Source organism: Pteropus alecto, unplaced genomic scaffold, assembly GCF_000325575.1.
Source record: "Pteropus alecto unplaced genomic scaffold, ASM32557v1 scaffold57, whole genome shotgun sequence".
NCBI lineage: Eukaryota > Metazoa > Chordata > Mammalia > Chiroptera > Pteropodidae > Pteropus > Pteropus alecto.
In genome coordinates, this window is record NW_006442508.1 from 2569184 (window position 1) to 2592178 (window position 22995).

Below are 22995 nucleotides of genomic sequence, written 5' to 3' on the forward strand. Positions count from 1 at the left end.
GAAACTGAAAAGCATGAATAAGGGAAGTACTAAAAGATGGATCTTGGAAAGTTAGTAAAACAAAATTTTAGTTGATTCTGAAAGAATAGCAGTTAGTATATAAGTAGAATGATGATTTACGGTAACTAAGCAGGCTTACAAAGTTATAGAATTACTGGAAGGCCAACTTGCTTGTTTCCCATGAAGTTTACTGACATCATGCAGACTTCAGTATTCAGGAGGAAATGTTTAAAATTAGTAGTTTAAAAACAAGCTAAAGCCAATGGAAAATTAATCACACATTACATAGTCAGAACAAAGTTTTTTTAACAAAACAAACATGCTAATAATGCCTAGGAACAAACTATCACAGAGATACAATTTGTCAAATACATTTTAGAAGTAAATTTGACTACCATGAGGTCATGGTCCTTTAAGCAGGTATATTAAAGTAAAAATTAATTACATTTCTATAATTAAATGGAACCACATTTTAAGATTAACTGATATTTAAAAGTTTTCACTTAAACCATAATTCAGTTATTAAACTATTTGTCATCTCTAATAGAAAACATGTTCAATACCTGAATTTCATTCATTAGCTCATGTGAGCACTAAGAAAGTTTGATTGATGTACAGCTTTCATTTTAACCAGTCATATAGTCATCAGAAGTGGCCCGTAATATACAAAAGAGCAGATTTTCTTCTAGGTATACATGTATATATTCATTAAATTTATTTTTTATTGTTCATTTTTTTCCCAACTTTACTGAGATATAATTGACATATAACATTGTGTACGTTTAAGGTGTACAATGTGCTGATTTGATATATGTATATACTGCAAAATGATTACCACCTTAGTGTTTGCTAAAACTTCCATCATGTCACAAAATTATTATTTCTTTTTTGTGGTGAAAATGTTTAAGATCTACTCTCTTAGCAAGGAGAGTAGATTTTCTTATTTTCCATTTCTTTCATTATATATGTCCATTCAATATTTTTCCTTTAAATGGACTATATTAGATATAGGTAAATTTTTTAAAAATGCAGAGTTCAATAAAAATGTATTTTTAACAAATACAATACGAATGTTATTTTTAACAAATGTACAATTAACTTCATTGCGATCCTTTTACTCTCTACGTGATCACCCCTGTTGTCTTTACTCTTCTACCAAAATGGCCATGATATGGGCCTCATCATTCAAGGCATGCCTTCTAGCTCCAAAGCACTGAACTGCCTCCAGTGCAGGATCCACTATCTTCACTCCAATCACTATGGTGGTACCCACCTTTACTCACTATTCTATCTCCTATCAAAGGACTTTTGAAGTTACCTGAGAGGAAGGGCTAAGCAAGCCCCCTGTGGGCTGGACTCCCAGAAAAGGAGAGGGCCTACTGCAGAGCCTGAGGTGATTAATTCTGACCAACCTCAAGGACTGAACTCCAGCCTCCAGACTGTACCTGAGGGGGTGGGGGAACCAGTTCTGCCAAGTTTCACTGATGTAGACAGACCCCGATCTCACACACCAAGAGAGAGGGCAGTGCTTCTCAATATGCAGCTTAAAAACTGCAGAGCTCAAGGTTCGGGGTCCCTCTCCCCCAGTCCCTCTCCCTGGTCCAGCCCTTTTGCAGATGCTGAGCGCTATTCGCTATTCAGTGTGAGAGAAGCAGGCCACCCCCGCACCAGCTACTAATCCTGTCTGCATGGGTTTCCCAGTGATCCTTGCTCAAGCAGCTCTGGTGTGTACGTGCTGTCTGGTTATTTGCCTTTGTTTGCATGTCGGTGCTGTTATATCTGCTTGGTAAGTTCTTCACTTAATCAAACTCATTCTTAGATCTGAGCTCAAGTATCATTTTCTCGGGAAGCAGTTCCTGACCTCTCTAATTAGATCAACCCCCAATCACAGACTCACACAGACCTTTGTACTGTGTTAGGATTTTATATTTCCCTGAATAACTACTTAATTAACATCTATTAACCACCAATTAGAATATCAACTTTAGGGGGGTGGGAACCATGTGAACTTTTAATGACCATTACAGTCCATCATCTAACAAAGTGCTACATACATAGAAGGAGATAAACATTTGTTGAGGTCCATGCATAAACTAATGGTGTTTATCCAGCTTTTACCACCAGTCTTGGTGAGCAATAAGATAAATTTGTTGGTTATAATCTAGATTTGAGGCTAAGTTTTATGGTAATTGTGAGTTTTCTCATGGTGAATCTCTTCTTGGTGTTAAAGAAGTAGCTGATTCTTTCAGCAAACACATTGTTAAAGAAAATATTGTCAAGTAAAGTAGTCATATACAAAGATTGCTTTTAAGAACATTCATTTTTCACTTAAAGGAAACCTGAAATATTTTTAATCCTGATTAAATGACTTGCCTACACAAAAAGCACTGTTTAGTTTGCTTAATATAATTTTTTTAACTTTAAATATTGTACTTTGTTAGCCTCACCTAGCTCATCAGGTCATTCGAATAGTAAGGTCTAAATTGACAAAGATGGTACTTAGGATTGTAGATTAGAATATTCACTATATTAAGAATCCTAGCCACTGAATATAAAAGCCTCCTTACTTATTCCTGGCATTCAAGTAACTGTGATAAAACTGACTTATTCCCTAGAAGAAGCAATTTGTTAAAATCATACTTTAATTGTTTATCGGTAGCATATCTAGTTTATAATAAGTTAAATTTACAAACGACAGCCCAATGCATTTACATTTTACTAAAAATGATCTACTAAAACAATCTAATAAATTTAAGTATGATGGCATCTCTGGTACAAAGTTTATCTTCATAAAGTAATCATCATCAGTAAGTATGTGCAAATCTTTTTATTTCATGGCCTATCATGAATCCAATTTGGGGCAGATGTTACATGAAATGAGAGAAAATTTACCAAGACTAAATTCTGAAGCATTGTTTTAAGTGTTAAATATTATCTTCTTACAAACCTATGAAATACATAGAACTAGGCAAAGATGATAATAATATCAAGAGACTTCAAGTCTTGTCCTTCAAACTGATAAAAGCCAAGAGAACTCACCTTTAACTCTATCTAGAGGAAAAGCCGGCTTTATCTTACTTCTTTAAAATGCTGAAAATGTACCAGCTGTGAAATCATAGCCCCAAAGGCATTTGCTAGTATATGAAAGCTTGTGTTATTCACCTTTGTTTTGCCACTTCCTAGGGGAATAAACACCAAGCTTTCTTCTACTGGAGCTATAAGTGCAACTATGAATAGTTCCTCAAATTAAACACGTGTTAAACACTGCTATGGGCAAATGAGATAGTTAAAGCCTGTTATCTCCCTGTCTGGATTCCTATTAACTCAAGAGTGCCCAGAGGAAATTCCCACAGAGAAGTGGTTGACAGTAATTACTTTTTCCTGTGGAGTCTAGCAGACTTAAGTAACAGAAATGTATTGCCTATTGTCATCACCTGAGCAGTATGAAGTCTCATAGTTTCCCCCCAAGACTTCATATATTAACGTTACAATGCTGACATTCTGTAGCTGACATTCCATCCATTCATCTGGATGTCTGGAGGAGAGAATGTCTATAAAAACTCAGTCAAGGGATCCTAAAAGCATATACACAATGTATACATGATTATTGGAAGGAGTTTAACAACTAGCTTTAATTAAACAAGACTTCTGGTATTCTTGAAAACATGACACAGCATCCAGAGAAGAAACATATTTATTTATATATTTAAATGTTGCAAACAAAGGAACACCTGTTTGTTTTTTTAATTTTCTAAATATGTTAGAATTTTATATCTGAGAAAAAGCCTTAAAGATCATCTAGTCTCACCATCCTCATTTTAAAGGGTTTGCAATATTTGAAAGGAATTGTCTAAGGTCACGTGGTGAATTAATGCCAAAGCTACCACAAGAACTCATGTCTTATGACTACACTTCAGTATTAAGAGAGGTTATTTTCCCAAGAGGAAATATGTTTCACTAGAAATTTAATCTAAATGAGGACAATTCTTAACCCCTAATACTACCTTAATATTCATGTCTTGAACCCACTTTATCATAATACAGTTGTTAACATCACCAAAAGATGCAGGAAGAATACAGCTCTTTAGAGGTCCTGCCTAAAAGTGTTTAAGGACTTGCTCCAAGACTAAGAAAAAACCTGATAAAATGCAGAAAGAAAGAGCACCTAGTTAGCATTACAATTTCCTGTTCTGAGAAGTTCACAATCAATAATTATTAATTTGAAGAACTTGCGTATTCAATTGGAAATTGAACAAAATAAAAGATGTCAATTATTAAAATAGATCACTCTAAAAATTACATTTATGAATGCAGAATTTTTGTAAAAACAAACATCACCATAAACCTGTCAAAACTATAATACGACAAACTTTAGAATCACGACAGGCCTTTCCTTCTCTAATCTGGGATAACTGTGGGTTGAATATACACGATGTCAAAAAGTGTGGCTGTACCTCTCCTACTCCAGTAGGTGAGGCCTGTACCAACTTCGGGGTTGGAGCAAGGAGAGGCTCTTTTGTCTAAGGGAATTAGGAGATCCTCAGATGACAAAGGAAGATGCACTCGGCACTCTGCCCTGGAAATAGTAAGAGTGCCTCTCACATTTAACAGCCTGTTTTGATCAAATGTCTTTTTAGCTTCGTTTACACATAGTTCGAAGCCATTTTTAGTTACACTGTCTGCTAATTCAAAGAAAAGAACGAGGATATCTGTCTCCATCTATTTCTCTTTTTAAACACTGAGTACAGGAATAACTATACACTTTTAGAATTTTTTTTTTACCAAATAGTTACTTATAATTTTAACTAAGGTATTCTCAAAGTTTAATATATTACTTTTATACTAGTTTAGTGCCTGGATATGGAATATGAGGGAGGAAGGATACAGGCCAGAAAACCCAAAGGCGAGCACCTTTGCGTATATGGTTAAGAGACTGATATTTACCAGTGTCACCTGCACATAAAGAGAGTTGGAAAATTTGGTAATAGGCCAATGTCAGTCAACTAGGAGGGTGTTTCACTTTTTGATCATGTCTTCTTAGGGAAGGCAGAAATTTTCTCACATTACCCTACAAAGTATTTCACAAAAAAGTCTTCTGAACAGTTCAGGCAGGCATACCTGGATGTAAGAAATAAATGAGTGCTCAACAGCATATTCTTTAGGACAGTAATAGCCTGATTAAATTTTTTGATGATACTCAATATCTCCTGGATTTCACAGTTTCATGTCCCTACTTCCATCCCATCATCAGAAATTTAAATTGTTCTGTGACTGCAAAGAGGAGAGATGATAAAAGATGAAAACGAATCAAAGGGATAATTATCAGAGAAACAACGTTTTAAATTGAAAAGTGCCGAAGGACAGACTGCATGTTCTTATCACATGCAAACTATACTCTAACTTAATGGCAATGTAGAGGGAAGTGTATTTGTACCTTATTACCAGAGCCAAATAGAGACCTCTGACAGCTATAAACATTGAATTATTGGTTAGAGTCCCCAGCTCACAGGTAATTCCAAATGAAAAACAATACCTAAATATAAAACATGACAGATAAATGTATGCTGAAATTAAAACTGCTGCTTTCTAGATTAAAAAAATAATCTCCCCTAAAAGAACTCTCAAAATGTATCAAACTGTTAACACTAATTAAATGTGTATTTCATATTTTAATTAAAGGGAAAGAAACTTACCCATAAGCAACTCCAGCAATGGTGCACTTCTTAAACTGCATTACATTGCATGTCAGAGTACCAGTTTTGTCAGAAAATATGTATTTTACCTAAAAAAAAGTTTAAAATTTCTCATTAAATTTTCAGAAGTCATTTTATTCTAGTCTCTTACAAAAGGGGAAAAAATCTTTTTATCAATTTTGTTACATTGTAGGGGTACAATGAATGCTATTAATTGAATACTTTCTGCACATTAAGGAATACGTTCATCTACATTTTTTACTGTTTTAGCAATGAATCATTTCATACGTGAACACTTAAGACTATCAAGATATTAGAAAAACTAGTCATATAGAAATATGCCTTACTATGGTCTGAACTTCCACTAGAAAGTGCCATTACTGCTAGTTAACATTTATGGAGCACTAAAACATCTATTGGCATTTCTCCACATAACAAACAATTATAAAATTGGCAGTAGCTTCTGTGATTAACTTCATACAACATCTGAACTGGTAAGAAAAAGGATAATTCTGGTCTAAATGTTATTTGAAGAATAAGAGAAAATGGCAATGGTACAAAAAAGAATCCTTCCTCGGCTAGTATGTATAAATAGATTATAAATATACACATGTATATGAATATTGTATGAATTATAAATCTAAAATTCCTGTTTGACTACTGCTATATTTTGACTACATAACTCCATTGATCAATTTAACTTTTCCTTTCTGGTCAAAAGCTATCAACAATTTTAACACCTTGAGTTTTTAACTCAAAAAGAGCCAATGCTTCACTACTGGTCAGATTATATACTGAAGGACATCCCTCGGTGCAATAATTATCTGAGAGCAAAATAAGCTTTTAATAATGTTAAAACTTCAATCACTAAAAATAAAAATTGATAGTTATATACTAATGTACTTATGCTAATAATGCAAATAAAAATTAGGAGCTGTCAATTCATACAAAGTTGCCTCATATGGCAGAAATTATAACAAATCCGGCTTCCACTTTAATGCCTCAACAAGAAATTTCATTTACCTGGCCAAGTTCTTCATTCAGATTAGATGTTCGAGCCATAGCAGCAGTGTCTGTGGGTTCATAGTGCATGTCGAGATCCTTTGAAAAATAAATAAATCATTGACTACAACTGATAATAAGAAATTGAGTGAAATTTTCTTTTAAATGCTGAGCTACGAATGTAACCACTGTCATTTACCATCCCTAAACCATCTCAGTTGATTTTCTGAAAAATATTCAATATAGGATATTATATTTCACAGTAAGGGCAGAACAGTATAATAGTTAGAGCATGGCTTTGGAATGAGGTGACTTTGGTTTACCAAATTCCAGCATTTCCTAGATATGGGACCTATTATAAGGATTAACTAAGATTATCTATGTAAAGTGCTTCTGACACAATGTAAGTGCTTAATGTGAGCTAAAACAACAGCAACTAAATATTGCTCAAATAATTAAAGGCAGAAAAAAATGGTGTAGATGATAGAGGCTCTGTTCATCTCTCTGGTGACCAAATCAAAGTTGTGACAAGAAACAAGAAGCAAACAGCAAGGAAAATTGCCTGGGATCTAGATGAATAAGTCATACAATTAAGGAGAGAACTAAGACATCACCCTGCAATGGCAGAAGGTGCGACGGGGCGAGGACGTGAGGCTGTCTGGTCTGGAGTGGCTCAGTGGGACAGAGTCTATAGCAGCTGGTGGCTGCAGACACCTCTTACAGGGTCTGTGGCCCCAAGTGAACTTTGACGGTGACAGACCTGCTCGCTCTGAGCACCAGCACCGGTTTGGCTGTGCAGAGGGCACTAGGGACTTATAGGGGGACACTGAGTTGTTGGAGTGAGGGTTCAGATGAGACTCTTTCTGTACAGAAGTGTTGGCAGTATCCATTGCTCCTCTGTTGAGCCTGCTCCCCTCCCAGTGCTCAGACTCAATGCCACCATAAGAGAGACATCATCAAACTGGATAATAGAGGTCACTCTGCCCAGAGGATTCCCTGAAACTCCACCTCCCTCAACTTGTGGCCCCACCCAAGCCAAATCCAGGTGTGTCCTTGCTTAGTCAGGTGCCCCTTGCTGAGCAGCACCTAGAATCACCCTGTTGGGAGTTGGCCTCAGTTGCTGGTGTAGCTTTTTGAGGCAACTATAAGCACAGCATCTGTGGATTGCTTGCTGAATCTTAACAGGTAGCCCCAGGGGAGCACAGGCTGGGGCTAACTATTGCCTGCAGCTGAACCCCTTTCAGGACTGTGCCACTGGACACCTACCACACAAAGCCACACTAATAAGATTAGGAGACTTAAGAGCTTTACTTAGTGCATAGAAACAGACACAGAAAAGCAGCCAAAATGGGAAGACAAAGAAGCAGATACCATATAAGAGAACAGAACAGGGATCCAGAAATAATGGAGTCAAGCAATCTAACAGATGCAGACTTCAAAATGTTGGTTATAAAGATGCTCAATGAACTTATGAAAAGTGTAGATAAATTCAGTGGCAACTTCAACAAAGAGATTAAAAAAACATAAAAATGGAAATGGAAATTATAAAAGGGAACCAGTCAGAAATGAAGAACACATTATCTGAGATGAGAAGTATATTAAATGGAAGAAACAGAGTGAACAAAGAAGGGGATCAAATGACCTATATAGAGGATAGGAAAGCCAAGGACACTCAATCAGAATGACAAGAAAAAAGAAACCAAGAATATAATAATAATTTAGGGAGCCTCTGGAACACTATTAAATGTAAAAATATCCATGTCATAGGGTACTGGAAAAAAAACAAGATGTTGAAGAGCTAGTTGAAGAAATAATGATGGAAAACTTCCCTAACCTAGCAAAGGAAATAAACATAAAACTACAGGAAGCTCAGAGTCCCAAAAACCAGGAACACAAAGGGCCCACACCAAGACATATTATAATTAAAATGCCAAAGGTTAAATACAAAGAGAGAATCTTAAAAGCAGCAAGAGAAGATCAGTTAGTTACCTACAAGGGAGCACCCATAAGACTGGCAGCTCATTTCTTAAAAGAAATTATGCAGGACAGAAGGGCTTGACACAAAATATTTGACGTGATGAAAGCTCAGGATCTACAACCAAGAATACTTTAGCCAGCAAAGCTATCATTTATTTTTATTTTTATTTATTTTTTTATGGTGACATTGGTTAATGAAACCCGATGTTTCAGCTGTGCATTTTAAGAGTAAGGCATATATATATTTACATTGTGACACCCATAAGACTGGCAGCTGATTTCTCAAAAGAAACTATGCAGAACAGAGAGGCTTGGCACAAAATGAAAACCCAGGATCTATGACCAAGAATACTTTGTCCAGCAAAGCTATCATTTAGAGCTGAAGGACAGATAAAGAGCTTCCCACACAAAAGTAAGCTAAAAGAATTTATCAACATCAAGCCAGTATTACAAGAAATGTTGGAGGAATTTCTTCAAGAAGAAAAAAAAGTGTATCAAAAACAAGAATAAAAAATGATAATAACTACATTCCTATCAGCAAGTACCTCAAATGGAAAAGAATTAAGTGCCTCGGCCAAAAGAGAGAGTGGCTGAATGGATGAGAAAACCAGACCCCTACATATGCTGCCTACAAGAGACTCACTTCAGATTAAAAGACACACACAGACTAAAAGGAAAGGGATGGAAAAAGATATTGCCCTGATGGACCTAGAGGGTATTGCAATGAATGAAATGGATCAGATAGAGAAAAACAAATATTGCATGATTTCATGTACATCTGGGATCTAAAGAACAAAATCGACAACAACAAAAGCGGAAATAAACTCATAGATATAGAGAATATTTTGAGGCATACTAGATGAGAGAGTAGTCGGGGGGGACAAAACAAAGACAAAGTGGTTAAGAGGTAAAAAAGGGATAGTTACAGAATAGACATGGAGATGTAGAGTATAGCATGGTTAATAATGTTGTAATAAATATGTAAGGGGGAAAAGGTGTACTAGATTTAATGAGGTGATTATTGCGAGTTATGTGATTTCTGATCACTATGCTATACAACTGAAATTGGCATATTATTGTATGCCAACTATAATTTTTAAAAACCCTATTGAATTGTAAAATGTAAATAAAAGCAGCTAATTGTCTATTATATTTCAATAAAGACAGGGGAAAAAAAGCATAAAAAAAAAAGTTCAAATCTCTAGAAAAATTACCTAAGGGATTCTACCTGGTTGTACTCTTTTGGCCAAGTTTCTTAGACTGTATGTACCTGAAAGCAAAATGGGTGCATTCTCAAAACCCAAACAAAAATGTATAGTTTTTGTACCAGTTTGTACTTGTTTTGTACCAGAATCATGAAGTTTGACTATCGATACTTTAAAAATTAATATTTTCTATAGTAGAACATTTTATTGACATTTCAAATGAAGAGGCCAAATCTGATCACTTCTCCATCTGTATTTCAGGGTGATCGATACCAGTTGAGGAATAGGCTGTTGAGTTGCAGGCGCCATGTTTTAAGAGGGACATTAAATAACTAGGCAATGTTCAGAGAGGAGTGACTGGACTGGAGATTAAGTTGGAAATCATGTCAAATGAAGAACAGAAGGAGACGGAAGATATTTAGTTGGGAGAGGAGGATATGATAGAAAAATAGGCATGATAGTTCAAATATTTTACAAGGCTATCATTTGGAAGGATTAGACCTTTTCATAAAAGAACTATTGGGCACAACTAGCTTCAAAAGGAGCAGTTACTAATCTCACTTCCGCACAAGGGAGAATCTATTCTGTTAGGAATGTTATGAAATATCTGTATATAAAAAAAAGGTGGTTGACGTTTATAAGCTTGCTGGGTTCATCCAACACTAAAATTATATAATTATTTAAAGCAAATATTATTTTAAAAATACAAATAAAAATAATAAAGTGATTCACTGGTTGATTTTTACAATGAGTTATCTTATTATTTCTTCTTATTGTAAGTGGGAAACCATCAGTAAGTTTTAATTGTATTATACAAATTTTATTACACAATTTTCAGTAACATATCTCCTTCATGAAATGAGCTAAACTTGTGGCTCATTTTAGACCTAAGTTATATTGATCTTTTACCAATGAATTAAGAGATTAACAGCTGAGGTAGATCATTTACCATGGAAAGGTAATAAGCAGTTACAAAAGTATCATCAGTTACATGTTTAAAAATTCTAATGTTCATATTGAAAAACTTTTAACTGATTTAAAAAGAAACATCAAAAGACAATATCAAAATTTTTCAAAATAAAGGAAATCTCAAACTTTTAGGCAGATTAGTTCTAAAGATTTATTTAATTTACATAAATTCATTAATTTTAACTTGGGTGAAAATAAAACTGAGAAAAGCAACATATTTTATAAATAAAAACATTTAGGAAACAGATGCCCAGCATGTTTTCCCAAAATTAAAAAAGGTATTTAAAAAAAAATTAACAGGAAAAACTCAAGCACAGTTGAAATTGTTTATAGTGTGGTAAAAAATCTACATAGCTGTATAACACATGATAGACATTCCGGTTGTTACAAGTAATGAATACACTATTATTTTATAGTGCTCGATTATTTATGAAGCTGTCTGCTATGTTGTGAAATTTCTCTCATCTATATAATCATTGCGAAATGCAGGTAAACAATGTTTTATCATTCCTACGTGAGCGTCCAAGAAAGTATGTCTCAAAGAAGTCAAATGGCCTGCTAGAGTTCACACAGCTAATAAATTATAGAACTAAAACTACAATCTAGATATTTTATTTCCAAATCTCATGGTTCTTTTCTCCAAGACCACTAAGTAACTCAAAATAGGTTTCCTGAACTAGAGATCTATTGTTCCCAGGAGGTCTGGTCTGTAAACTCGTGTCATGCTGAGATGAGACACTGTTACTGATTTTCGCATGTCAAATGAATTTGTTATAATTATATTAGGCTCAAAAATATTTTGAAATGTCATCTGTAGTCAACAAAAGGTAAGGTATAATTTTTTTCAAGAGATCAAAAAAACTATCCGAGAAAAGACAAAACGTAAGTTTAAAGTGATACAAAATAATAATAATTCAGATTTACCCAATTTATGAAGTATGCCTGGGTAAATTTCACCACTTCTAATGTCACCAGTAAGCTGATTGGAATGAGGTTGTTGAAAAGAATAATAAAGGTCAAGAAATTCAGCCCAAAATTATTAGCGCCACCATCTGTTAGGGGAGTTGAGAAGAAAGCCAATTAGAGTTTTACACATTTTATTTTGCATCGACCAGAACTTTAAGGATACAAAAATTTTCCATATTAGCATATACAGGTAGTTGGGGAGGAACACTGTGTTGATTACATGTCCTTATTCTCAAATACATTCTTCAGGATGGAATAGCATTACTTGTTTTCAATATGATGTTAATCCTAATAAGAACTGCATAATGGTACTAAAAGGTGAAAGCATTTCCAATTTAAAGCATGCCTTAAAAGCAAACGAGCAAAACAAGAGCAGCGAAACTAACCCAAACAGCAAAAATAACATAGGGCTAGACCCAGGTAAATTCAGCCCTAAGTAAATTATACTCTTCCTCTTCAATAATGAAAATAAAACTGCTATCCCAGATATACCAAAATAGTAAATCAATGACTGTAAAAACAAACAAACAAACACAAACACACACCTTGAAATAGCTGCAAAGCTAAATAATATAATAAAAAACAAATGAAAAAATCAATTTTGCTATAAGATTTTACTAGAACTTGTTTTCATGCTTTTGAAAATTAAGTATTTATTGGTTAAGTACTCATCAAAGGCAATGCAAACTTACTTCCCAGAAATATTTAGGAGTGGTGCACTAAACCCACAATAGTAACGGACAAAAAACAAAAACGCTCCAAAGGGAAACTATTCAATACCAGTTGCCTTAAGATAAAATGCTCATTAACACAGAAATCACTGTGTTCATGAGTCCAAATTAAAATACATTTAATTTAAACATCTCAAAAACATGTAAACTTCTTTTGGTGCTTTATACGCAATCTGCTTTCTTTACGAGACAGCTAATTACCTGTGTTAAAATATTTTTAAAACAATAAGTTAATAACATTAAAACAACAGTAATGAAAAAACATGTTATATTATGATAGAGGGCTCATTATATTTGTAAGGACTCTGAAATTTTAGAGATACTAACATTTTACTTACTTTTACTGGAAACTGCATTGAAAAAGATTAAAAGCCCAGTTATCTTGGCAACACGGTTTTCTTTTTAGAAATAATAGGAAATTCCAAGGTTGTGAAACAAATACATATTTTAATGAAAGAAAAAAAAAAATGTCAAAAAGCACTTTAATGCTTACAGTGTAGATTAAGATACCAGTCCTTTCCAGAATGCCTTCGATTCCAGATGGCTGAGCCCACAGAACAGACAAGGGACATGGCAATCAAGATACAAAATAAAATCAAAATTTGTACATTTGTAATCCGTTCCACATTTGAGAGTTTAAGTGGTGGACTTGTTGAATTCTGTAAAAAGAAACAAGATGAGTAATAAGAAATGTGTACAAATTATTTAATAATGTGTATATAGTATTTTGATGAGGACGACAAAGTCACAACTCAAAATCTAGACACGATTTTACACCTGAAACTTATACAGAAAAGAATCACAGATGTAATAAGCTGTCAAAGGTTAACTGTCTTTTATTCTAAAGGCCCCTATGTCATCTAAATCTTTTTCTAGGGTGTAAAACAATAATAATAATAAAAAGAAATAACATCTCTTTTGTAAACGACTTTTCCATTGTGGCAGGTAAGACAAATAATGTATTACTTGACTACCTAAGTAAACAGGGTAGACTAAATGCTTCTAGCTTAGTATCTCAGCTCAGGAAGATAGGCAAAGGAAATTCCAAAGTTTGAAGGAAACATTTAAAAGATCTCTGGTTTCCAGATTTCTAGTAATTGTTTTACTGAACACGGCAGCACTCTAAGCAATCCTGGCTATAAAGAAGAACAGTGGCGAGTTTCCTCAGTTGTATTTAATGATAAAAAATGACTATGCTAGATCTGTGCTAAGGTATCCAAAGGACCGAAAATGAAATCTGTCATAACCAATAGAAAATGATGGCTTATAGAATTTATAGAATGATTAGGGGTGGAACTATTAATAGCAGTTCTGCTTGTCTGTTTATAACATTTCATGTCTTTACAATGTGCAAAGTTATTAGCCCTTAGAGCAGATTTTTATGCAGTATCTTAAAACTGAGTTTCCCATACACATCTAACCACTGAACACTGATTACATTATAGCAGAGAAGGAGCATCCATAGGCATATGTAAACATTATAAGTGGCTAGGATTAAAGTTGATTTAAAATGGCCTAACATAATAATGCTGTAAAAAATTGGTCAATATTTGATTCACAAGTTTTTCTTTTAATTTTATTTAAAAAATGAAAATAAGTCCTAAAATTTTATTATTGTATTAAAATAAAATTATAAGACAAATACTTTAATGCACAGCACTCATTGTTACACAACTTGTATCAGTCACTGCAACAGTTAGTAAATGCTGCTAATGGACCAATACACAAAAATCACTGAGAATTCATAGACTGGATGATCTCTGGTGAAACTCGCCGGTCTTGTGTGCTGCGTCACTGCACAGCCCACTCACCGAAGAATGAGATTCTGGATGTATAGAGTAGGGCTCAGTAATCTGTGACAGATGGTCTGCTATGTTTGGGACTACTGCACAGACAGCTACAAATAGCACATTTTCAAAAGATTTAGGTCCAAGAGGTTTTCATAGATAAAAATCCCACCTGCATCAACTTGGTGTCATGTCCAGTGTAGACAACTATTCCATGAACCCACTGTGTATTTCTCAATTGAGTGCCTCGAAGAAGAATCTGATCAGCTCCCAGGGGTACAGTGCTATGACAGATAATGTTGACATTAGAAATGACATTTTCTAAAATGCTTAAGAGTTCTACAGCCACATATAGTTATAAAATGGTTGTTATAAAATAATCATTCTCACATTTATTATTATTTTTAGAAAAGAATTTTCCTACCAATAGAAATAATTTTTGTACAGAACAACAGCTGGAGGGAAGCATTTCAGTTGCTTCTCCTTAACATCAAACCAGCTACTTCCTACTATTTCACTACCCAAAATAGTAGACAATGTTTTGGAATCCAGAGGCTAATTTTCAACCCTATTTAAGATCTTTCCTGATTTAGTAAGTCCATTTAGGATTCTGAGGTATTTGAAAGTGGTGAGATTATGAGATGTTTTCCCTCCCCCACTTTTCTTTAAATTAAAAATAACTTTGTTCATAATAAAGGTTCAAAATATATGCAAGATAAATACACAGATCTCTTAGCACACTTGCACTGCCATTCCTGCCCTCCAAAGATAAACCCCTGTATTTAAAATCTCTAGAACATTCATTTTATTGTATTTGAAGATCAATTCTTCAAGAACTGTGAATGAATTTCCAGTAAGCAGTAAGCAGCTAACAAACATCTTAAATACTTCTCTGAAATGAAAGCGAATTGAGGCTATCCATTTAGTATCATTTAAAACACATTTTTCATGAATAAAGGTCAAGTTGGGCCTTTTGTGGGTTTTTTTGCAAGGCTATCCGCTATGGTAGGTCGCTGATTGATATAATCTCACACAGAGATATCAGAAGGGTATAAGGTATTGCAGATATAGTGGGATTCTTGATGGAAATGTACTACCACAAATTTAATGGCTCAAGGATACCCATCATTAAGCCTTTGTTTTAATAAGAAAAAAGCAAAAAAAAAAAAAAAGTCAACTATAAAGAAAAATACATTAAAAATAACTTCTAGAAAAAGGAAAAAATTCTCCCAAGAAAAGTCTCCAGACAAAACAACTTCTTTGTCAGTGGAGGCAGGTGAGACTGTAGCTTTCATATCTGGTGGGCTTCTATGGTCCAGCATCCAAGGTCAGTAGCAGCTTTGGCCTTGGACCTTCCTTCAGGAACTACACAAATATCACCTGTTCCAGTGAAATTAATCTGCATGGGTTAATAATGACAGCACCTGAAGACTTCCATTTAAATGAGTAAATCCTTAGGAAATAGTGTATTCCAATTTGAAAAAGAACACAGCAATTGTAACTCTCATTCTTTATGTACAACAGCATACCTTTCAGACCCATCTAGAAGGGAACCCTCCTTGTGTATGTTTCAAGATTAGGGGTGCATTTAGGAGCTGAGAGGGACTTCCGGCCTAAAACAGGTTTCCAAGAAGTTCTTGGGAAGCTGTTGGACTGTGCTCTGGGGCACATGTGTGCCCACTCTTCCTCATGTATCCAATTACATATAAAGTAGCCACTGTCACCTCATCGCTTGTAGTATAGATCGATTGAAATTAAATGTAAACTCTTCAAAAGCAAAAAAAATACTACTTGTCAATTACAAGGATTCAAAAAGTATTAGTTATTATTAGTTTTCATCAGAGATGGAATTCTAAAGCCTCTGGCATTAGACAATAACCCTCATCTTCAATGGAATCAAAATACTCTCTTTCCAAATAAAGAGGCTCCAAGAGCTCTGGGAAATCACTGTAAAAGTCAAATGTGCTACAAATACAAAGGTAGTGAAAATCGACTGCACATCTTATATAAATTAAAGCATATTATACGAATTCTACCTGCACCCTAAATCTTGACACCATCATACAAAGTTTCTCCCTCACTGTGTGGATTGGCTTGGCATCAATTTGATGGCAGAATTGATAAGAAATAGAAGTGGCTAGTTAGGAATGTCAGACTACAGAAACCTTACTTGCATAAATGGCCAAATCTATCATTAGTCTAGAACCGTATGTTCATGTAAAGATCATTCTGTGTAAATTTTAGGACAATATATAATTACTTTAAAAATTACAGGAAAATTCTTGGTGGATCCGAATAAGGATGACAGTTCAGGGTATAATATTTCAAATGTCCTTTAGAATTCAAATACAGTAATAATACATTCCAAATAATGAAAGCATTGATCATTTTTCAGGCTGGTACACTGAATTAGTGCATTTAGCTGGCCTCTTACAAATACCTGGAAGATAAGTTATACTGTAAAACAGAGAAGGTAGGAAAAGAGGGGAGGGGAGGATGAGAGGAAGAAGGGATGAAGGAAAGACCCACCCTTCCTGCCAGGTTCTGCCCCATGTCTTTGCTCCACTTTGCAACAAAAACTTAAAAAACCTGTTTATACAGCAGGTCCTCGAATAATATCATCACTTCATTAAAGGTAGTTTTGTTATGTTAATGAGATGCTACAGAAATCTAACTCTTGTTTATATCAATTAGCCTATGATAAAATTGCTTTCATCATACATTATCTTGCTTGAAGTTGCAGAACCTATGCATGACATAGTCAACTGCATCCTTGACATCTGTTCGGACATCACAAACTTCTTAATTCCAAAACTGTATGCTGATATTTCTCCCTCAGAAATCTCCAGGGGATTCCCATGTCACTCAGAACACCCTTAAAATGGCCTACAGAACTTTGCATGGCCCACTGTTATCTCTTAGCCCTTCCTTGGTCACTCCACTCCAACCACGCTGTCCTCCGTGACATTTCATAATTATTCCAGGCACTTTGCCACTTAAAGGTGATGTAATGATATAACTAATAATTTACACTCACTATTCCTTCTATCTGAAATCCTGTCTCTCCAGATAATCAAATAGCCAACTTCCTCACCTCTAAATTACCTTTGCTCAAATGTTACCTTCTGAATGAGGTTTACTGTTGTCACCCTAACTAAAAATGAATCCCTCCCACAGGCTCCCAATCTCTTTTATGCTAGGCTATTTTTTCCTAAAGCATTTAACACTTTCTAACATAGTATAGAATTGTCTTATCATTTTACTGTTTGTCTGTTTGTCTTTCTCTGACTGCAAGAAGGTAAGCTCACAAGGGCAGGCAAATTTATCTGCTTTGTTCACTGCTGTCTCCTTAACATCTCTAACTGGCCTAGCCTACTAGGTGCTTAATAAGTCTTACTGGTTGAATGGTTGAGGGAAGAAGCAGGAAAGAGAACGGGGATGGGAAGGATAGGTGGAGAGGGGAGAAGAGCAGAAAGCGGGTAACAGCAAAAGATGAATATAGATGATAACACGGCCTAGAAAAGAGCATATGTAACTACACAGAGAAGACAACAAGAAATTACCCAGTATAATGGAGCCCTTGGGGGTAGAGTCTGATCTCCTTAAGGTATCAAGAGATCATAGGAATGGACCTAGGCCATGGACTCACAGTTAAGCCTGTCACATAAGTATCGTGGCTAAAAAGTAAGCCAATAAACAACATGTCAGAAGCCTAGCATATCCCTGAAAACATCCAACTGCCAGGTCTGCAGGAACCCTGAGGAAGTCTTCAGTGATACCTACAGGGTTAAGATCTAGCATATTAACAAAAGGACTCTGGGAAGAAGTAACAAAGAAGTGCTTTAGAAAAAGGTTTTGAGTACTCAGACTTAAAGCACAAGAAAATAATATATACTCAGGTCAGCAATACACTATGACATAGTGAATTCTGTGTTTTTATGAAGACCGATTTTACATACCCATGTCCATCAAGCCTTATGTTTCCAACAAAATCGTAGAGATGTCTGTTTGGACTTTCACACTCGATTCTGCCAGAAATTCTCATCAAACTGTCAATGTCTTTTATATCTGATGTTAATGGTAAGCCCTGTTTAGAAATGTTTAAATAAGCAAAGAGTATATTAAATACATTGCATGTGGGAGGGAGGGGAGATTTCTGAATTCATTTAGGCCTATGATCTAAGAGATTCCAATATTTCAGAAGCAATTCTTCCCCTTATACAATATTCTGTCAAATCACAATTAAGGGATATCTTTCTCTCCACTAGAAAACAGGTTTTTCACATAAGAATAGAGCAGCTTCTGTGGAAGTTCTAAAATGTGTATAGGGGAATATAAATTAGTCTGAAAATATATTTTGAAATAAGTTCTTAAAGAACTGTTTGCTTCCAAAACTAAATATTTAGCATTATACTATTTGAATCTATGTGCTGAATCTCAGTAAGGGGCTAAAATATGAATAGAATATGTTCAAAGAGAGTAGTTATGCTTCTGTTCTTTTAGTCTACTGAGAAGGAAAACTCCAAAATAGTTTTTCCCTCTGGCCAACTAAACTGCCTGGAACTGAACAAAGCTCCTGCTTCCTGTGGCACTGTGAATTCAGATGCTCTGTGATGACCTACTTCTACTACACCTCAGTCTCCCCATTCACCATTCACCTAGAAGCCAAAAGAATACAGTCATGTGCCATAAAACAATGTTTTGGTCAACGACTATGGTGTATAGCATGGTGGTTCCATAAGATCACCATGAAGCTGAAAAATTCCTATCTCCTAGTAACATCACAGCTGTCTTAACGTCATAGCACAACGCATTACTCACATGTCTGTGGTGATGCTGGCGTAAGCAAACCTACTGCGCTGCCCATTGCACGAAAGTACAGGACATACAATTATGTACAGTACATAATACAATAAAGCTAATAAACAACTGTGTATATTTACCATACTATACTTTTTATCATTGTTTAGAGTGTACTTTTTACTTACCAAAAAAAAAGTTTGCTGTAAAACATAATGCTATTTTATGCCTGTAGCAGCTTCATAAATGTCTCTTTATTGCATCATTTTCTCTGGGCTTGATTTAATCTTGTGTTGTTTTATACAGCTATGTGCTGTACAAGCTTGTAGCTTAGGAGCGACAAGCTATGCCACAGAACCCAGGTGTGTGGTGGGCTATACCTTCTAGGTGGTGTAAGTGCACTCCATGATGGTCGCCCAATGACAAAATGTCTAAAGGTGTATTTCTCAGAACACATCCCTGTTAAGCACTCAATTCTTTTAAAGGTCTTTTTAAAACTTTAAAAATAAAAACCTTACAGTTGTTTTCTGTTAGGGATGGTACGAGAAATAAGTACAGAAATCGAAGCTATTCCCTGATATTAGTGAGACTTTCAGAACAATGGAAACATCTTTTCGGTATGGCAAATCCAAATAATTTGGCCAAGTGAATAGGAAAATGAATAAATTAACACATGTTAAAGCACTTAGAATTACTACTATTATTATTAACACCAGAGTGTTGGCTATTACATATTAAAAATATTACAAATAGTAAATATATGATGGACTATATTTAGTGGGCAAGTAAATCTGAGTGTTCCATACTACTCAACAATGTCAGCTTATAAAACCTCTTCAAAGCATCTCAATGAGAAAATGTTTGCAATTGGACAGAATTACTTCATCTCAAGACAGTAAGAAAAAAAAGTTCCTGATTCCATGTAATAAAACAGCAACAATTATTAGACCTTACCTGTCTAATTTTCAGGTTTGTTTCACCGTCTAAGTTGGATGTTTCAATGTAGCACATGGCCTGGGGCTCACTATTGTTTAAAATTGAAAAGCAAAAAGATTTAGTGGGGGAAGGAAAGCATAATAATAACTTATTTAAATACTCAGACTCACTGAAGCCTTTTGCTCTAAATAAAGCTTTAATTGTCTGGTTTCTTGATGATTTTCATTTTAATTGCAAAATGCTGTGAGGCAGAACCCATGCAGACAACTGGATCAGCTTTTCAGCCAGAAGGACCCAAAAGCAATTTCCTGGCAACAATCAGTAAAGATCTTCAAGATAATGTAAATGATTAAATTTGTCACATTGTACCTAAATTGTTCATCCACATAGTCATAACACAGAGTGTATCTGAAATGCAAAGCACTTTTGTGTCCAGATTTATCTTTAGCTCAAAAATATCAAGTGAGATTTCATGCTCATAGCCCATTGTAAATTGGTTAAGTCGTTGATTAGAAAATTCGAGATTGTTGCTTCTAAAAACTTGCATTTACTCCCATTTTAGAAAAGATGAACAGGATCACATGAACCATATTTAAATTTTAGGCTAATTTTAAAAAACCGTATGAACAGATTTTATAATGAAAAGAGATATACACTTTTCTCCCCCTATTTTTTCTGCTCTTACTCTATTTCTTAAGGCTGCTTCAGAGATTCCTGGAGCAGCAAAAGCTAAAATTAAAAACACGCAACTTGGCTATATTGCTCCTTGGCCTGAACCTAAAAGATCCACCTTATGGGTCTCCTCATCAGAGTGTTTTAGTAAAGTTTGTTGTGCAGTGGCTGGTGTAAGGGTTCTATGTTCTTCAATTTTTTTTTACAGGTACCACACACTGGAGCATGCCCCTTCACATGCTAACTTTACTTGCCCAGCAATTACAGACAGATGAGTCTGCAATCCAACTATATAAACTGATCCTCAACTAACAATAAAGACAAGCATTCTGAAGTTAATGCAATCTTATTAGCATTTAATTATATAAGCCTAATTAACTTCATATAAGTAACCTTGAATATAATCTCTGATAAGCATGTATATTCGAAACTGGCAAGAAAGAAATTTGTAGGTTACAAATAATTGGAATTTTCTAATCAACTCCCAATTTGTACATGTGCGAAACAGACTATTCCGAGTTTCAGAAATGGGCATGGAGCTTAGTTTTGTGGCCTGATGATTTGTGAAAATTACTAAAACACATGGTCATTGATCAAATATTTTACATATTTATTTATTTTAAAGTAACTTTGCAAGTTCTTCAATTGACTCTATGGCTTTTTTTTTTTTAATTTAATAAAAACTGATACTTTTTCCCAACTGGAGAAGTTTTTCAATATCTGTATTTTCATTCTCTCAATTATTCAAAGTTGTATTTTTTATTACTGTCACAATAGTAATTTGGCTCTGACCATTGCTCCCAATTTGTAATTTACTTATGTATACATTTGAAACATAAATGGTATATGAAATTATAAAACGCATCTTCTGATAATATAGAAGCATGATGATAAATGCTAAGCGAACAATGTTAATTCCATACTTTGGCCAGTAAAATGCATTCAATTTTTATTTTACATATCCAAGGCCATTCTCATACTGAAATGAAAATAACATTCTAATTCTATTTCTAGAATACTTTTTTTTCATAAAGCAACTTCTCTAGGAATTTAAATGGCTAGTAACTTAGAAAACCAAAGGGCTGACTTCTATTTGAAATGGAGCGAATAAAATATGCACCCAAGTTTATAACATACTTAATCTCTTAGGATAGCTGTTACTGAAGCAGTTCTTAACAGTGCTATGGAAAGGCAGCAAGATGACTCAGATAAGGAATCATGCTAGATAATAAATATTTCAGCAAATAATGATGACATCCAAAACACAAACTACATCCAGAGAGGCAAAGCAAGCTTTTTGATTAGTTAGTGGAAAAATGAAACAAGATGCGTATCACAATACAGACACTAGTAGACAGCTAAGATTTATCACAGTAACGTGCACTTGTCTCTAGTTACAAGTGGGATAAAAACTGATCCCAAAGCATGCGGTACAAAATGTACGACATCGAGCTTTGTGCAGGGGGTCCTCTGTAAACCCTATACAAGCCCAAATTACAGTCATGATTGTTGAAGGGATTCTATAGAACTTATAGAAAGTTTTAAATATAAGAATTAGACAAATGTTTTAATCTTAAAAATTTCTCAATAACTTTGTTTCATATAAAACTTAATGTTGTTCAAAACAATATCCTGGAGAGGTATTAAATTAAGCCTTAGTATTTAGGCATGTTGTTAAATATGAATACATATTAATGATGTATAGGAAAATAAAATCAACTTTTACTGGCATGCCTCTTGGACTCCTATTGATAACAACAGGAGCTGAATCTGCCCACTTGAGGGACGAACATCATCCAATAGGGTATTCATAAAAGGCCTTTAAAATGTCCATAAAATATCCATCACCAAAAAGTATAAAAATGTTTGTTTTAAAGGAAGACACACAGAACTCAACCATCTTTGGGTATAACTGTTCTCTGGCGTAGGGTGAGGATCCACATACACACATCCTGTACGACTCAGCGGTTCTAACCTTGAGGACAGGCTGATGAGATCTGCTGGGAGATGTTCCCCATTGGTCACTTTCACTATTTCCCCTACTGCCACCTACAGGTCCCAGTTTAAAATAATTAAAATGGAAAAAAAAATGAATAACAGAGGAAAAAAACAAACAAATGGACAAAGGAGACAGAAAGTTTGAAATTATTATAGAAAATAATACATGTTAATAAAAATGTCTAATGCCAATTTTTTCAAAACTTATTTTGATCAGGTCTAAAGGCACAAGAAAACGGAGAATATCTAAAGATTACTT

At 34.7% G+C, this 22995-nt stretch overlaps 1 protein-coding gene across 8 annotated transcripts in view; it reads right to left on the reverse strand.

Annotated features, from left to right (window-relative positions):
- ATP8A1 (ATPase phospholipid transporting 8A1) overlaps positions 1-22995 on the reverse strand; it is a 217299-nt gene that overhangs the window by 133078 nt on the left and 61226 nt on the right. For 7 of the 8 annotated variants that reach the window (XM_015597587.2, XM_025040218.1, XM_025040215.1 and 4 more), the window contains 7 exons: positions 20085-20154; positions 18290-18417; positions 14503-14614; positions 13037-13202; positions 11771-11898; positions 6717-6794; positions 5694-5782 (listed from right to left, as the gene is read on the reverse strand). In XM_015597587.2, the coding sequence (XP_015453073.1) occupies positions 5694-5782; positions 6717-6794; positions 11771-11898; positions 13037-13202; positions 14503-14614; positions 18290-18417; positions 20085-20154 (771 nt within the window). Of the gene's footprint in view, positions 1-5693; positions 5783-6716; positions 6795-11770; positions 11899-13036; positions 13203-14502; positions 14615-18289; positions 18418-20084; positions 20155-22713; positions 22788-22995 lie in introns of all 8 variants that reach the window. The other variant, XM_025040214.1, reaches the window with a different exon arrangement.